The sequence below is a fragment of the Apteryx mantelli genome, chromosome 9, assembly GCF_036417845.1.
Source record: "Apteryx mantelli isolate bAptMan1 chromosome 9, bAptMan1.hap1, whole genome shotgun sequence".
In the NCBI taxonomy this organism is placed as follows: Eukaryota; Metazoa; Chordata; class Aves; order Apterygiformes; family Apterygidae; genus Apteryx; species Apteryx mantelli.
This window is the reverse complement of record NC_089986.1, coordinates 30611551-30629154: the sequence shown is the minus strand read 5'-3', so window position 1 is coordinate 30629154 and position 17604 is coordinate 30611551. Positions and strand designations below refer to the sequence as shown.

The following is a 17604-nucleotide window of genomic DNA, read 5'->3' as shown; positions in this document are numbered from 1 at the left end:
TGCCGTGGAGACGGCGTGCGCGCGGCCGTTGCCGTGGAGACGGCGTGCCCGCGGCCGTTGCCCTGACGACCGCGAGGCCGCGGCGTTGCCATGGGGACGGCGGGGCCTACACGCGGGGCCGCCAGCGCCCCCCTCCGAGCCCACGCGTGGGGCCGGGCTGGGCAGCCCGGTGTCTCCCACCCTCGGCGCCCCCGGCCCGGCCCCTCGCCCCTTCCCCCTGGCAGAGGAGGGAGGAGAGGTGGGAGGGCAGCAGGGGAGGCCTGAGGCCCCCACGGGGGGAGGGATGGCGCCTGCCGGCACTCAGGGGTCGGGGCGAGCGTGGGGCGTTGGGGGCCGCGTGTCGCCCCCGGTGCTCTGCAGAGCCACGGCCGGCAGGTCACGGCGTCCTACCGGTGCGACCCACCAGCCGGGCACCCCTCAGCGTGGCGGTCGGCCCACGGGCGGCACAGGCTGGCCAAGGCGGCAGCTCGGCGCTGCCGGGGGGGGGGACACCTGTGCTGGGACCCCACGGCTGGCCCCAGTGCTCCTGCAGCAGTGCCGTGGCGCGGGCAAACACCCGCTGGAGCTTCCCTCCGCCCGCCCGCCCGGCGCCTGCTCCCCGCCCTGCCCACATATTTCCGCTCCTGCTCGGAGCAGAAACGTCGCAGAGCCGTGCCGGCTCCCGGCCATGGCAGCACCCGTGTCCCGCTGGCGTAGCTACCTCGGCGTCATCCTGTCCCGCGAGGGGCAGCGGGTGGAACGCTTCCAGCAGGCCGAGGACATCCTGCTGACCCTGCTGGAGCACGTCCACGAGCGGGACCCCCGCTTCCTCGTGGATTACTGCAGGAACCTGGAAGCCTTCGAGTTCGCCCTCCGCGCCTCCGAGGATGCCGTCACCCTGGAGGTGCCCCTGCGGATTGATGGCAACGCCCTGCGGGCGCAGGCATGCCGGCCCGGAGACAGCCCAGGCGAGAGCGCGGTACCCGGGCACCGTCCAGTGGCGGGCGCCTGTTACCTCGAAGTGCCCTCTCAGGAGACCGGTTTGAAGGACTGGACCAGTGCAGATGCCTCGGGTGTGATGGAGCAGGCAGGTGGCACAGGGTGCCTGGTACCGGGCAAAGTCCTCCGGCGCCTGAAAGAGCTCCTTGTTTCGGCCATCGTGCACTGCCAGCGCCACTTCCTCCTTCAGCCAGGTGTGTAAGCTAGCGGGGGCTTCCCTGGCCGGGAGCCGCCTCCGGCCGGGATGGAGGGGCCTGGGCTCCGTGGTGGTCCCTGTGCATTACCTCAAGCTCCTTGGCAGCAGATCGCTCCGGTCCCTGGAGGAGGCTGCTCAGAGGGTGAGCTGGAAGGGTGTCGGAGCTGGACCGGGGCTGGGGCGCAGGTCTGGTCCTGCACACAAGTGGGCCCCAGCCGGGAGCACTGTCTCTGGGAAGGATGTGGTGGGGAAGGGCCCCACCGGGAACGCCCGTGGGGATCATATTGGCATCTTTACACATTTTCCGTCTCTGAATGCTCTTTTTCACGTAAGTCTTGGCTCTGATGGAGAAGAGGTGATGTTAGAGGACTAGAGGGTCTCAAAAACTCTTAACCCAGCCCCACCAGGCAGTCCACCATCCCCTCCTGTCTCCTTGGCCAAGTCAGAGCCCTTCATGATTTTCCTCTATCCCCACAGCCTGAGACCTTCTCCTGATTGGTTTTTCTTGGATCATGTTGTCTTTCTCGGCACCGTTCTGCCACCAAACTGTTCTGCTGACTGGGGCTTGCCTGGGTTCCTGCTGTGCCTGACCCCGAGCCTTGCTGCAGCGAGGCTCATCCTTCCCGAGCAAGGGCCACACAGGGGTTTGATCAATGGCCTTCTCTTGGGAACTGCAGCCAAACCACAGCACTGGCAAGGAGTGACCTGAATGGGGTGGGACGAGCCTGTGGGTGCTGCGGCATGCACCTGGTTCAGCCTGCAGGACTGGCTGTGGTAACCTCCTGCAGGAGAACCTGGCCTTCTCCTCTGATGTGGCTGAACTCTCTGTGTCTAGGTGACCTCAATGCTGAAAATTTAAAGGAAGATGCCATGGAGCTGTCCCTGCTGGTCCGTGGCGGGTGGAAAACCATCTGCTTCAACATCATCCCTGTGGTGAGGAGGCAGCAGGAGTGGCTTGAGCTCGGCAGGCAGCGGAGTGACAGGGGCTTCCCTGAAGGCAGCCTCCGGAAGGCCATGCAAGAGGCCCACTTCGTCCCTGCCTCTCCCTATTGCTGGAGGTGAGTGGCGCACAGCAGGTTGTATGGGGTCACATGCACAGCACACGGTGACCATGCTTATGTCCCATCTGTCCTGGGGGCCCCTGGCTGGCAGCGCTCCCGGGAGCATGCAGAAATGAGTGGGAAAGTAGAAGTATGCTGTGGCCAGCTGGGGTGAATTCACCCCCTCATCATTAAAATTGTGATCAAAACCACTGTCCCGTTTTGGCGGAGACAGTGCAAAAAACATTAGCCAAATTTCAGGCAACACCAGGAAAGAGGGCAATGCAATCCGCACCGGAGGGCTCAGTACCAGGAACATGCCAAGATCTTTGGCTGAGCTCAAACACCCAAGCTCAGGTGCAGCTCAGGGTAAGGCCAGGCCCTCCATGACTTTGGGAGCTATTCCAGGGTCCTGGGAAATCCCCCAGGGTGGGGGAGTACATGGGGGAACCTTTCCTTGTGGAGTCCCTCCCTAGCACACCCCTCTTTCCAGGGTAGGTTTGATGCTCTCAGCCTTGTGCAGGGTGATTTTCCTGCCTGGTGGCCTGGGAAGGAGGACGAGCTCTGGGCTCTGCAGAGCTCCCCCAAAGCCCTTGGTGGGGGCTGTGCTGGCCTTGGGGGACATGGGGTGTATGATACATTCCCAAGAGGCTGGGCTCTCACGCCGAACCCTCCCAAGACAGGACATGCCACACAGGGTGTTCAGACATCCGGGGAGGCCCCCAAATTGCTCCCGGAAGCTGAGCCTCAGAAGGAGCAGTGCAGAGGGTGGTAACTATCTTGCTAGGGCTTTGCGAACAAGTCCAGGCATCTCATAGCAGCAGGCAGAGATGCGTCCCAGTGTGGGCTGTGGGAGGGAAAAGAGCTGGGGTGACACACACCTCGCCTGCAAGCACAGTTACCCAGCCCCGAGGAGGGGCTGAGCAACCGCCTGCACTAGCCCAAATTATTCTGGGCGCAAGCTGGGTGTCCAGCCCAACCCCGCCTGGTCAGCCTCACCCCTGGGACAGCCTGCAGCACTCCCCAAAACACGCAGAGCTGCTGTATAAGGAAACACAGCCCTGCTTCACCTCACCCCCTGGTCCCTCCTGGGAATGCAGGAGCTGCTCGGCAGCACCCTGGTTACGCTGCAGATCTCCTGGGTCCTCCCTTCCACCCTCCTTTCTCGCCAGGGCTGGCTGCAGAAAGTGGCTTAGGGACGCTATGTGGTTGGGACCACACCGGGTGGCTGAGGGAGTCTGCGGGGCTTGGTGATGTTGAGCTGCTGGGCTGGAGCTGGCTGGGGTCTTGGGTCCTTTGGTGCCCGTGGTGAGCCTGTCCCTGCACTTCATATGGTGCAAGGCCAAGATCCATCCTCCTGGGAGGTTTGGGACGGAGCCCAGGCTGTGGCAAAGCCACATGCGACTCTTGGGGCTGGATGGCTGCTGGGGGCAAACTGCCCTCGGCTCCTGTGATCTGTGGGGGAGCCAGCCCCCAGGAGGCTCCTGCTTCAAACCTCTGTCCCCAGAGCTGCTGGGGGCCTGGCTGTGCTGGCTGTTGGTTGCAGCCAGGCCAATATCTCGACACTTGGTCTCTGCTCTGAGGTATCTTGTCTCCCAAGGCACCCAAATGGGATGCTGCATTCGTCAGTGCCAAAAAGCAGCCTTCTGCCTTCCTCTCTCCACAGATCCTCCAATCACCTTCCAGTCCTGAAGCTGCTCCATGCAGTGGGCACTCTGAAGGGTCCCCGTCTAGACAGCCTCCGTCTGCTCGACCAGGTCAACTGTGAGGACTGGAGGGAGGAGGGCGAGAAAGGCGGCCTCACGTTCAACCACCTGAAGGTAGGTTCTTCCTCCAGAGCTTGTGGGAGTGTAGCTCTCCCAGCTAAACGCATGGTGTGGGCAGAGCCAGAACTGCTCCCTGGCCAGAGGTGAGGCTCAGACCTCACTGAGGCTGAGTGAGGTCTTGCCACTGGAAGAGGAGCCCAAACAAAAAGCCAGAGCAATTTAAGTATATTGGAACATATCAGCCCATGGCTACATCCAGAGAGGATGCACGCTGCTGGCCACGATTAGAGTGCTTTGATCCTTCTCCAGTGCACGCTACCCTCTCTGGAGACAGCAGGCACTTGGGGGATTGAACCAGCAACCTCCAGTGCAAAAGACCCTGGAGTGTTAAGAGCTCCTCTGGCACAGTTTATGTCTTCAGGGACAGTGCTGGGGATGGCATTGCTGTGCCTGCCATGCCACACGCTGTCCTGTGTCCTGGCATGCCGGGAGGTGCCTGCGCGTGGCTGAGGGTGGCATTTCCTTCTCTGACCAAACCCTCTCTCCCTACTGAACCTGTTTGCAGCACTCTGGGCCACTGCCAGGTCAGGAAGGGCTGTGCCGGGGGTGGCACCTGGTGTCACAATCGAGGTGTGCTCCGTCTCGTGGTGTCTCGCTGGGGTGGAGGTGGAGAAGCAGGCAAAGCTGTCTTCTGCCAAGAGAATGGTTTCAGCTGAAAGTAACCCAAATCCCTTGGGTTCTATTTTAGATTGTGTTTTTTGCAATTAAGAAAGGACACAGTATGCCTTTTTCCTTCAAAAAGCATCTTCTTTTGATTTCTGATCAAATGCAGGCTGCCCCACCACCACGTGCAGGGTTTCCCCCTAGTTCTTCTACTTGGCCGGAGCCTTGAAAGTTTTCTTGAACTGAGTGAGGAAGTAAAGGCAGCAGCGCTAAGACATCCCTGTTGTCATGTGGATATGCTACAGCCCTGGGACCATAGAATGGAGAAGGCAACTCCTTCCGACAAACCTGGCTGGACAAACAGACCTCCCTGAGCTAGCAGGGATGTACCTGGTCCAGGCCATGCTGGGCTTTGTCCCTGTATGTGTTTTCTGTTACAATCTGGCACCAGAAAGTATCGGTCATTGGGCCACTTCTCAGCACAGTGACAAGGTAACTGATGTGGTAATTGCAGAGGGTTCACATACACTGTGGACAGCTGATGTGACATGGAAACTGTGAGCAGTCCCCGTGCTTTAATGTTGTTTCCTGTCTGTGGAAGGCTTGTGCGCATCATTTCAGAGCTGCTGCACAGCTGAGATGTAGAGTCTTGTCTGCCTCAGAGCCAAAACAGAGGCTCTTTGCGGGATGAAGAAACACTTCAGAAGGTGAGCAGAGAGTAGGGGGATGCAGGGACGTCAGCCTGAGTCTGCAGGCAGCTGAAGCAACAGCTCAGAGAGACTGTACAGTCCTATCATGTCACTGGGATGCTGAGCACAGCCAGATGCGATATCTGTGTTGAGAGCTCAGCTCCATGCGTGTGGGGATGGTTGCATGGTGACTCAAGGGATTTGAAGGCACAGTCTTTGTAGAGAGTGCCTAAGTCCCCTTGGCACTGCAGCCCAGCCCTGCCCGCACTCCACAGCTTCCCCTTGCCACTCTCGCTCCCCACAGATGGTGCTGCTGTGGAGCACAGAGCTGTTTCCCTCGCCAGAGGACTGGCAGGACCTGGAGGGCTCGGTCTACAGGCTTTTGGTGATCCTCCTCTGCTGCTTGGCCACTCGATGCTTACCCCACTTTCTGCACCCAGAGGAGAACCTGTTCCAAGGAGAGCCTCTGGACCTCAGCTTGCTGTACTGCAAGGTGGAGGGCTTTGCCTGGGACCCCCGTCGCTTCCTCCGCTTCCACTTTGGCCTCCCTGTGCACACTGATGGCCTGCGGGCAGATCCCGGCATCAGAGCCCTCCTGGAGCTCCCAGCCAAGGACAAGGCCTACTGGGGCACAGCCTATTTCGACATCCTGCTCAGCAAGGTAACTGGGAGGGGACACCAGAGACCCCAGGGGTTTTGCTTGGCTGGTGTTGCCAAAATGAGGCAGTGCACGGCTGGGCAGTTTAGGGTGTGCTGGAATTTGCTTCCAAGAGCTCCCCTGCCCTTGGCCATCGCTGGCATGTGCTGCCCAGCCCACTGTGGCATTTGGCAGCTGTGGGAGGCTGCAGAGGGACTCACCCAGAGTGCTCTGTGCTCAAGCAGAGCAGCAAACCCTCTCCCCTCACTCCCAGCATGTGTCTGCTCAGTTCCAGGTGTACCGGATCCAGGACCATGCGCGCTGCTCGGCCATGTCCCAGCTCCTGTCCAAGGCCCAGAGAGAAGTGCCCGTCCAGAGCTGAGTGGGGCCCCACTGCCAGCCCATCCGAGTGTCTCCCCATTTGCCTTCCTCACCACATAGGCCCTTCTCTGCCAGCACCCCGAGCTCCCTGCAGGGAGAAGGGAAATCAGGCTGTGGCTGACCTTAATACATTGTCACCAGAAGAGGAAAGATCACAGGCAAGAAACCTTTCTCTCCTCTGACAGCTGGAGAGCCTGAGCCAGCTCTCTGCCTCCTTCCTGCAGACGGCTCTCAAGCTGCCCTGTGCTGGGCAAGGGTGTGCCCTTGTGGTGCTTCTTTTGACTGCACCTTTCGTCTCACAGCTCGGAGAGCCCAAGCAAGCTACAGGAGTCAGGGAGCCCCATGGTGCTATGTCACTTTATTCAGGAAAGATGGTACCAGGGAACGAGCACATGTTCGTCACAGCTGGGTGTGGGTGCATGGCCTGTCAGCTCCCCCAGTTACAGCTGGGCTCTGGAACAGGTGTTTCACATCACTGGGTACTTGCTGTTGAGAATATGGCTGTTCTGCACTGCTGCGCTTCAGGAAAGGACCAGCCAAGGGCGATGGTGATGAAAGGGACAGGAGGGGAAGGGACCAGAAGGTGGATCCTGCCTCTGGCCTGAGAGTCAGCTTGCAGTGGGGCTGTCATGCCCTGGGGCAAGGGTGAACGGAGGAGGTGAGGGGGCCAGGGCATTGGGTGTGAGAAGCAACCCTACAAGAGGGACAGGAAGAAGGATATGTAACCACATCTCACACACCTGCGCAGTGTCCTACTGACATGCTGCTCTTGTGGGCCTCACCCTGCCCGATGGCTCCCCGGGCAGCGTGGGTGCGGGTTCGGGGTCCCCTGCGCTGTCCACCCCTCCACCCACACATGCAGGCCCAGTGTCCTGCGCTGCAATGCTGGGAGACATTGCCAGCCGGTGCAGCTGACGGCACTGGGGCCAAGGACTGGCCATATTGTCCTTCTTCCCTCCCAGCCCTACAGGTCCCACACAGCCCTGGCTGTCTGGCTGCCGAGCTGCAGCTCTTGCCTCCCCTGGCAGATCCTGCCATCGTCGCCAGCTTCTCCTTCCCCTTCAGTCTGTGCCACTCCGCTTTGGCTGCCGGGTGCTGCAGCATTTGCTGCCGGGTTCCTGGGGAGCCAGAGGAGCCCCTCTGCCCACTCACCATCCGAGGACGGGAGTGGAGGGAGCAACACCTTGGCTGGACCCCGTCTGCAGCCGCGGCACGGGGCGCTCACAGCCTGCTCTGGCGACAGTGCTGGAGGGCGTCTCGCAGGGCGCGGAGCACCTGGTCCACATTGGCTCTGGTCGAGTTGTAGCCCATGATGCCAATTCGAAGAACCTGGGAGGAGACAGACAGGTTTCTCACTGCAGCACAGACCTTCAGGGCTGTGCCCTGGCCCCCCGTCTCCCCTCTGCAGAGCAGAAACGCTGGCAGCAGAGCAAAGGCTCCCTCCAGCCACGGTGCAGAGCGAGGGGCGTGCAAGGGAGCAGCTGTGCATGGGGGCGTGTGTGCATGCACGTGCACCTCCTGTTCATTTGTATTTAATGTGCATTTCCTCTCAGCGATGATAAAGATGTCACCCCACTAGTTATGTGTGCAGTTATTCAATCATGTTGCAGCAGTTCTGTAGGGTTAAGAACTCATGTGCCCTGCTGCAGGCAATTGGATATGACCGTATATTAGGTGTATGTAGCTAGCATCCAAGGACCATCAGTTCATCTCGGAGCGCACTACTGATGGATGCAGCCTGTTTCTGGCAGTGCGGAATCTGGGTTCTGGCAGCATCTGGGTTCAATGTCTGCCAGGGGACCACAGCGTGAATTTGGAGCAGTGGAGTGGGGAGAGGAGCACCCTTCCCACCTTGCCTGCTGAGGGGCCCAGGCCCCCAGCGATCTCGATGGCATGTTTGTTCATGACAAAGGCCGTGATCTCCTTCCAGTCATAGCCCTCGGGCACTTTGACGGTGGTGATAGTGGGAAGTCTTGCCTTCTGGAGAAGATAGAAACAGGGTCAAATCTGCAGCTTCTGGCCACTTTCCAGTCCCCCAGGAGCCCTGCAGCCTGGGAGGAGAAAGCATCTCGGGGCAGGGAAAATTTGGGATATTCTTCTCCATCTGTGAAACCACTGGGGTATTTGCATCAAAACCCACCCAGGCCAAGTCTCTGGTAGAGGAATGATGCTGTGTCCTCATGCACCCAGTCCCAGCAGGATGGGCTTGCCCCAGACCTACCTCTTCCTTCACGAAGAGCTCGAGCCCCAGGTCCTGCAGCCCCTTGCACAGGTAGGCACAGTTGGTCTGGTGGCGCTCCCACGAGCTTTCCAGGCCCTGTGCCGGTGTGGCCATAAAAGAGAGAGAAGGTCACCACTGCTGCCGAAGACCTCCAGGTGCGCGCTCTTTCACCCAGACTCTTCCAGTAATGAAAGCAGTGCCGGGCTCTGCCATCCCCTGGGGCTTTGCCCTCTCCCTCTCCCCGCGCCGAGCCTGGGTGCTGCTCACCAGCTCAGCCAGCATCGCCAAGCCCTCCCGCAGGCTGAAGAAGCTGTTGATTGGCGCCGTGTGGTGGTACCTGCAAAACCCAAGCAGCACCCTGGTGGGCTCGTCCCTGGCATGTCGCGGAGCAGCACTTCCAGCTCGTGGCAGGGCCTGAGGTGCAGCCAGGCTCTGCCACCTCCACTGCAGCCAGCATGGAGGGGAGCGAAGCACCCAGGGCAGCCCGCGAGAAGGGTGGGGGTGACAGGGAAAGGGGGCAGAGCCCTGCGTGGAGGAGCCGGCGTGACCGATCCCTGCAGGGCAGGTGACCCGCCAGCTGGGCGAAGGCTGTGCTGGGGAGGGGACCCATGCTGGGCACCAGGGGTGGGGGGAAAGAGCTCTTTTGGTAGAAGAGGGGGTGCAAACTGGGAGGATCTTGGGAGAAGGGAAGCAACATGCATTGGGATGCCCATGGCCGTCTGTCCCGGGATGGCCTCCCCTCACATTCGTGGCTTGCCATCGCAGCCCCAGTAGTTTGCCAGCCAGCCCATGTCTAGGTAGAAGGAGGGAGGCTTCGTCTTTCTCCTCAGCATCTTCTCCCTGGTGGAGCAGAACACAAGGCCTGAGCTGGACCCTGGGGATCCCCCAGCAAGGACCACCCCATCTCCCCATGCCAGCTCCAGGCTGTGGGTCTGCCTTGTGTCAGGGCCTCCTCAAAATGAATACCAGGGCAGCTCCGGGCCCAGGGCCAGCATGGAGCAGGGAGCGGCTTTTGCAGAGCTCTCAGTGCCAGCCCCAGGGCCGGCATCGCTGTGTGGAGATGTAGCCGGCACAGGTCCTGGATCTGAGCCCAGCAGACCCGGTGCTGGGAGAGCTCTCCTTAGCAGGGCTGGATCAGATGGGTGGCAAGGGAGAGGGGATTATGGCCTGCCCCATTCCCGCTCTCCACGGCCAGTGCCCATGGAGGGGACGGGGCTGCGCTTACCTGGCTCGCTCACTGAAGGAGATGGGGGCACTGCCAGGGGGGGCGCTGAGGACTTTCTGAGACCCTGAGTACAAGATGTCAATCTCTGCACAAAAGGAGAGAAAACTCCTCAGAGACCCAGGGACTCCCTGGCGGGAGACGTGTGTTGAGTCCCCCAGGTCTTGCTTGCGTTTTGCCTTGCCGTGAGTGGTGTGCGGGGAGCATGGGGTGGGTCACAGGTGCTGCGGGGTCCTAGTTGTGTTTGGCCCCCTTTGAGGGACACCTTGGCACCTCTGGCCATACCCACCGAGGGGTGGAAATGGCCACAAGGTGTCTGGCCACAGCCAGACCAGTTTCTAGTGTCACTGGAATGGATTGACAGGTGGCGGAGCTGATCCTGCTTCAATCTCCCCCTCTGCACCCCAGCTTGAACCCCCAGTGTGCGGGACCCTCTTGTCTACCCAGGTGCCCCCAACAGCACCCATGGCTCTTACCCTGCTGGTCCATGAGGATGGGTGCCCCTCCGAGCGATGCCACTGAGTCCACGAGAAGCAGGCAGCCATGCCTGAGGGAGGACAGAGTTCAGCCTTGGCCTCCTGCCACCTCCTCCTGCTCTTGCGCCCTTCCTCCCTCCCCTCTTCCTCCAGCTGAGGGTGTCCCAGCCCCCCAAGGCCATGTGTCACGAATCAATCCCCCTGCTCCAGTCCCAGATGCCCAGCTGGGCACGGGCTGCCACCTTGGGGTCCCACAGACACCCGCTGCCCACTGACCGGTGGCACAGCTCGCCCAGCCCCTCCAGTGGCTGCAGCACGCCAGTGGAGGACTCGCCGTGGGTGATGAATAGCACCAAGGGCTTGTGCCGCACCAGGCCCTGCACGGAAAGAGAGACGGAGATGAACTGCTCAGCTCCGGGGCTGGTGGGCCAGGAGGAACCCTGCTGTCCGCGACCAGCACTCACCTCCTCAATGTCCTGCAGGGTGAAGTACTCGCCTGGGGGCTTCAGCACCTTATGGACATTGGCTCCTGGAAGGGATTTGGGCAGAGCGAGAGTGAGACTCGGCCCTTCCTCCTGCTCCACAGGGGAATAAGTCACATATTAACCAGGAGTGGAGCCACTGGCCAGGGTCTGGCCTCCTGGGAATTTGCCCAGTGGAAAACCCATGAACTACCATAAGCAGAGAGGCATCACTCGGGGCTTTTTGCTGACCCCCGAGCAGTGTCTCCAGCCATGGCAGCCCAGGACAGGGACAGCGGGCAGGATCTCCTGGGCGAGGGCATCCCACCCCGTGAGCAGTCAGTTAAACCCTGAGCAACGCTGGTGCGGTTTGGAGCCCGGCTGCCCCCCGGCATACCCAATCTCCCGGCGATGTCGGCTGCGCGCTCGCCCCAGATGCCGTTGACGGCCACCAGCACGGCGTCGCCCTGCTCGGCCAGGTTGAGGAGGGCAGCCTCCATGGCACAGTGACCGGTGCCGCTGATGGCCAGGGTCAGCGGGTTGTGCGTCTGGAAGGCGTACTGGATGCCTGCCTTGATCTCGTCCATGATCTGTGGTGGGCAGCAAGAGACCGGTGCCGTTACGAAAGCCCTTGTCCCGGCTGAGCCCTGTAGGCACCTCACCACTGCAGGACAGGCTCTCCGGCATGGGTGAGGGGCTGCGTAGCGGGGTTACGCTGAGGATGAGGAGGGGAGGGGAGGCAGGCAGGGCCAGGAGGCAACTCACCTGCAGTGTCTCGGGGTGCATGGGGCCCAGGAGCTGCTGGCCCCCCGCGGCCAGGACGCGAGGGGGCACATTGCTGGGCCCTGGCCCCAGCAGCAGCCTCTGTGGCACGGCCAGAGGCTGGCGCAGCCGCTCTGGAGGGGCAATGCGCAGCGGGCTGGCAGCCATGGTGCGCTGCGGTGGCCCCCGGAGCCGAGCCGGGAGGAGAGGAGCAGCAGGCACGGCCCGCGCGGCACCCCGCACCGCTGCGCTGTGCATCGCCGCGGCCAGAAGAGTCCGGCAACCCCCGCGGACCCCGACCCCGGGGCAGGGTGCTCTCCCCGCCACCAGCACGGACTCTGCCCCCGGCCGCCTCATCTCCTGGTTAATGTGCCACTAACACCAGCCCCACCGCCTCAGCCCTCTCATTGCAGGTGATCTCCCTCTGGGGCCGCATCTGCCCCTCATTGACTCCGTGCATCCGCCCTGCACGTTGGTGGCACCATTGGCAGACACCCCGGGAAACACTTGCCTGCAGGGCTGGCTACCACAGACAAATGTCCCCAGCATTTTCCAGCCACCTTGGCAGCACAGCCGGTCCCCCTGCCTGCCCCTTGCGACAGCCATGGCATAAGCCACCGCTCAGCATGGGTCGAGGTGGCTCTCTCTGGCCCCAGGTCGATGAATGCCCGGGGCTGCAGTCCACCCCCTTGTCTCCATGCTGCCAGACACAGCGTGCACACCGAGCATGTTGTCCACCCCAGGGCTCAGGGCAGGTCGTGCCTCCCTGCGCCGTGTCCCAGCAAGGCATGGCATGAGCCGCTCATGTGCTCCACGAGCTGGGGGAAGTTGAGCAGCTCTTGTACTTTACTTTGATGGGCAATCCCATTTTTCTTCACCTGCAAGAGGAAGAGGGAGGGAAGGTACTGGGGTCTTCCAGTGGGATCTGGGCACCAGGTGTCCACAGAGGGGATGTCCCACTGAGATGGGGAGGCAGATTGAGGGGGCAGCAGAAGATGGTTGATGGACTTCCAACGCCTTATTGGTGGGAGCCCTGCTGTGAGAGGAGGCAGAGAGAGGCTCCCCTGCTCACAGGGTCCCTGCCACCATGCCCAGGGAAATGCACCCCAGGACTGGCCCTGGCACAGCCGCCACTGTCGGGACACCTCCAGCATTGCAGGCGTGTAGCCCTCCCAGGCTGTGAACCTCTGCTCACTGACGTGGACATGAGTCTCTAACAGCCAGTGTGACCACTACATCCAACCCAAAACAGAATCATATTCTGCATTAACCTCACTGTAAGACAGGTCTATCAATCATTGACCCATGCCCAAGGATCAGCCTTGCAGAAGGATGCCTGGCCAAGTGCCATCCACTCAGAGGAGACTGGGTGTTGGGATGATTTGCCCAAGAGCAGAGCCATGAGGTCGGACATGCCTCTGCAGCAGCCACAGACCCTCCTGGAGCAAGCCATGCTCCTGCAGGCTCGGCCCAGCTCACTGGTCTTGTGACATGTCCTACAGTACACTCTGATGTTGCATGACAAGCATGCCTGTTGTTCAACGTACCACACCTGTCAAGTGTGCCTGTGGTCCATCAAACCATGCCCATTGTCCGTCATGCTGTGACTGTCATCTGTCATGTGTGCCCATGGTCCATCGCAGCATGCCCATCCTCTGTCCTGTGTGCCCATTATCTGTCACGTTGTGTCTGTCATCCATCATGTGTGCCTGGGGTCCATCACATTGTGCCCACCATCCATCACACTGTGACCATCCTTCATCATGCTGTGTCTGTCTTCCATCGTGTGTGCCTGTCCTCCATCATGCTGTGCCTGCTGTTCAGCATGCTGTGCCTGTTATCCGTCATGTGTGCCCATCATCCAGCGCGTGTGCCTGTTGTCCATCGCGTATGCTCATGGTCCATCACACGTGCATCTCGTCCGTCATGCCATGCCTGTCAACAGCCAAGGCAGCTCCCTCTTAGCTGTGCCAGATTTCCACATGAGTGATTCTGATCTCCTTTATGCAGCCCAAAGCTGGGTGAAGGACTACGGCTCTGCTGAAGCCCATAATGTTCCTCGCACAAATGAGAATCATGGGTCATATCAACTCCAAAACGCAAATGCCATGACCCTGAGAGCTGCCCGTTGCAGGCTCTCGGCAGGTCTGGGAGCGGGTCCCCGGCCGCGAGGAGCTGGCAAGGCTCCTGCATTTCCGGCAGATGAATGGACTGTGGCTCAGAGCCAGGCGCTCGCTCCCTGGCCACCTTCCAGCTTCCTGATCTGATCTCCTCTGGGACCAGTATTGTCCCTGCTCAGCCAGCAGCGGGCAGGAGTAACCCAGAGTAGCGCGGACCTGCGTGTTGTCTTGTAAAAAGATGCTAAGAGATGTGCTTTTTGCAGCAACTGGCTGCATCTCTCCATGAACCTCTGCCCATCCCTTCCCCCTGCCCCGAGCTCTACAGGTGCTTCCCTGAAGAGTTGTGAGCCAACAACTCAGGGCTGGAGATGATGCTTATGAGGTGGAAAGTCCCCAAAAGCTTGCTGGTTTGGTGCAGGAGAGGTGACTTGTCACTCGGTGTTACCAGGCTGCCATGGCCCTGGCCCCTGCTGGGGCTGTCCATCTCCCTGCCATGGGTGGCTGGCTAAGATGACACTTGAGGAACTCTTCTCCCTGAGTTGTGAGTGCAACCGTAAGCAGTCACACTGCTTGGTCAGGGCTCCCTGTGGCAGCATGGCTCAATGGCATGTGCCTGGGGCTGGCATTTTGATCTGCAGCAGGAGGCAGGGAGCCCCTTCCCCTTACGTGTCCGTGTGTCCCAGTAAGGGCAGCCCATCCGGCCCCTTCTCCTGGCCTGCAGGGCAGGGGGTGATGCCTGGGGCTGCTGGTGCCAAAGGAGGTGTCTGGGGCAGGATCAGCTGTGCCACTGCGATTGCTGCTGGCACATTGCCCCCCGCCATGCAAACACACGATCCCGTTTATTATCCTCTGCAAATGCAGTTTCGGCCAGGCCTTTCCCTGCAGACTATTGCCCTTATCTGCTGAGATTAATGAAGATGAAAAAACGTGCAGGCTTTGCCTTAGTGGGATGTACTAAACTCTGCTTCAACTCAAACCAAAGCGTGTCTAGAAACGATCTGTCTATAGCTGACTAGCTCTGTTGGCCTTGAAGACTGCCTCTGCCTCCTGCATTGGGGCAGGTACAATAAGCTGTGGAGAACAAGCTCTGCTCAGTTCTGCTTCCAGATTCACCAGCTAGATTTCTCCTTGGTTAAGAGATGAGATCTGCACAGCATCCGTCACTTTGCATGGCTTTACCTGTTCAGCAGAGCGTGCTGGCATATGTTTCAGACCTGTTTAGGTACAAGACTTTGGTATGTGCTTAGGTGCTCCTGCATTGGGGCTTGGGGGCAAAAAGTTCAGCCCAAACCCCATCAGGCAGCTGCATCGTGGGGCCTTTAATGGGCTAGGTGACTGCGCCTCTTTGAATGGTGAGAGTGCTGCTGCCTGAGGCGTGCTGTGACCGGCCAGCTGCTCTTCTCCGAGAGGAGCTTGGAGCAGGTCGGAGCAGAGAGCTTGTGTTGCTGCACAGATGGTGGAAATAGCTACTAGCCTGGCAGTTGCTGCTGGTTCCTCATTTACAGAAGTGAGGATGAGAGGGGTTGTTGAGGAACAACACCTTGTCACATCCCAAAGGCCAACAAAAGAGTGTAGAGCATGTGCAATGTCCCCTGGCACCCAGGCTGGAGAGACCTAGCCTGAGGCTCCACTCTGCTTGTAAAAAATGGATGGTGGAAGCCATGTAGGGAACACTGTCCCACCTCCTTTTTCATACTGCTCTGCCTTCTCCATAGCTCTGGGTTGCCAGGAGAAGTCCCAATGTCCCCCACCTTGCTGCGGCTCCTTCAAGGCAGGAAGCAAGTATGGAGGTAGGAAGGTAGGGCTGGGAGAGAAAACCTGTCCCTTGGCCAGCAACGAGAGGCAGAGTGGTGCTCAGGTGCCTTCTGCTATGTGAATTTGTTGTGGGGCACCAGGACCCAGCTTGGCCAAATACACGGCTGGCAATGGGGTGTGACAGGGCCGTGCGGCTAAAGCCATCATCAGTGGAGACAAAAACACAGCTGGCACCTGAGTAACACTCACCTCCCCACTGTGCCCTCACGCCTTGGGCTGCAGCAAGGAGGGAGTTCGGGGTGGACAGAGCCTCGCTCACCAGGGAAGGGCAGGCTTCTCCTCCCCATCGGCCTTCCTGGCCTTCGCACCAGGGCACTCTGGGACAATATCATGATTTAAAATACAAATGAGCTGGTGGTTTCTGGAAGGAAATGTTGCTGGGAAGGGCTTGCACATTGGGGCCCCTGTATCTGTTTGCTGACTGTCAAGCTCTTGCTTGCTGTGCCTTTATCGGGGGCTTCTGTGCAAATGTGAACCTCACCTTGTACTCCAGGGAAAGAGGGGTAGTCTGAAGTCCTTTATTATAACAGATCCCCTGGTGAGGTACCAACCCCATGTCCTGTGCCAGAACTGTGGGCTGGCCATGTCAGGACTGCCATCGGACGGGTTATAACTGGCATGTGTTCACATGCAGGTCCACATGCGTGTCATGGCTTCTGGATCCATGCTGTGGGTGTGCAGCAGAAGCAGTGGTGTCAAAGCAGAGCAGATTTACCCCCAGCCTGGTTCGGGAGTGCTCGCTCACTCCCCCTGCCCTGGGTCACCCCATAGTGCAAAAAAGGGGGAAGAAGCCAAGGTTTTCAGGAACGAAGTCAGACCCAGGAACTGTGAGGATCCCACGGGGACTCAACTTGGAGGATGGAAAACCTGAAAAAGAGAAACAACAGCATCTCGATAAATGCTTAATGAGAAATGTCAGGAGAGGGGCAACTTCTGCCATTGATTTCTAGGCAGGGGGTGTAGGCAAGAAGATGTTTTCCAGGTTTGTTAAATTGTCTCCTCCTGTAAATGTCTCCCTGCCTCAGGCAGGGGAGGCTCAGCAGCAGCTCGCATCTGAAGCAGGCAGTCAAGGGGAGGCAAGAGTCAAGCTGGTGTGATTTCAGAGTGGTCCGTTCAAGCCTCTTTCTTCCGCCCTCCCTTTCTTCCCATTGCCGAGCGGCTGCTCTTTGCCAAGTGAGTAATAATCAATCCCCTCTCCAGCCTCTGCTGGGGACCAGTGGGTCAGACTGCTCTGATATGAACAATCTTGCAACAGATGTCTGATGGATGATTTCTTGGGAGCGCGCTGGGATCTCAAAGACGCTAGTCCAATAACGCTGGTTGTCTCATATCCTTCCTCTTCATCCGCCTAGCAAAAAGCCTCGCTAGCTGGAGGTTTGCCCAGTGCAGGATGTGGCACTGGTGCCGTGCCCAGGCTGTTTGCCCCTTCCAGCCAGGACTGGTTCCCTCCGCTGAGGGGAGTCTCCAGCTTTGGGGTCACTGCTAGATCCAGGCTTGCAGCACTGCAAGTTCTGCCCTGAAACACTTAATCACAGAAACGAAAGCCCTGATATATAGGCAGGCAGCTGAAGGACCTTTCTCCTGCCTGTCCTCCAGAGAGTCTTCCAGAAAAGACAGGGGAGGAGATGCGTGGCTTGTGCTACAAAGCACCTTCCCACCTCTAAGCACTGTGAAGAGGCAGGGAAGTGGGGCACTTTATTTCTTGACCACCATTACGGGTTGAGCAGGAGCAGCGGCGCTGTTCTTGGAAATAGAAAAGCTGTGATGTGCTACTCAAAACAGCTGGCAGTGAAGATACAATCTTTCCTTGTCGGTCTAAATACCTCCATCCAGATGGCTGGGGTGCCGGCATTTTCACTTCCAAATGCAAGTGGGTGGCCCAGGAGAACTTGTCCAGCCAGGGGGACAGTGCACGCTGACAGCTGCCTGTGCAGATTGGGGACAGCTCCATGGGAGAGAGGGGCAGGGTGGTTTTATCAGGTTTAATCAGTTATTTCAGTGGAAGAAAATCTTTAACAGATGCTAAAAGAAGCAACCGCTGGCAAGCTGCCGGGTTTGGAGGACACTGGCGTTGGCGAGGGTGAGGGGCAGCTCCAGGCGAGGAGCTGAGGGAGCAGGATGATCACGGCAAGGAGGACGGGGGTGCTAGGTCTCCATCCCCACAGCGGATGCTCAGG

General features: G+C 59.5%; 2 protein-coding genes across 3 annotated transcripts; one reads left to right on the top strand and one right to left on the bottom strand.

Annotated features, from left to right (window-relative positions):
- Positions 1-283: 283 nt before the first annotated feature.
- On the top strand, positions 284-6351 carry MAB21L4 (mab-21 like 4). The gene is given in 7 exon segments (XM_067302203.1): positions 284-392; positions 533-639; positions 641-1172; positions 2010-2232; positions 3881-4034; positions 5637-5993; positions 6259-6351. Coding segments are annotated over 7 exon segments (1575 nt in total).
- A 338-nt stretch (positions 6352-6689) lies between these two features.
- On the bottom strand, positions 6690-11803 carry AGXT (alanine--glyoxylate aminotransferase). 2 transcript variants are annotated; one of them, XR_001292116.2, is made up of 12 exons: positions 11496-11803; positions 11128-11320; positions 10734-10798; positions 10546-10646; positions 10270-10340; positions 9797-9881; positions 9316-9411; positions 8839-8908; positions 8572-8667; positions 8202-8330; positions 7503-7679; positions 6690-7044 (listed from the first exon to the last, which is right to left on the bottom strand). XR_001292116.2 is itself a non-coding variant. In XM_013939703.2 (11 exons), exons 1-11 carry the CDS (start codon positions 11748-11750, stop codon positions 7572-7574), a joined length of 1269 nt encoding a protein of 422 aa, XP_013795157.2. In that variant the 5' UTR covers positions 11751-11803; the 3' UTR covers positions 6690-7571. The 2 variants fall into 2 exon arrangements, 1 of the variants encoding a protein (XP_013795157.2); XM_013939703.2 differs by having other exon boundaries at positions 6690-7679.
- Positions 11804-17604: the final 5801 nt, after the last annotated feature.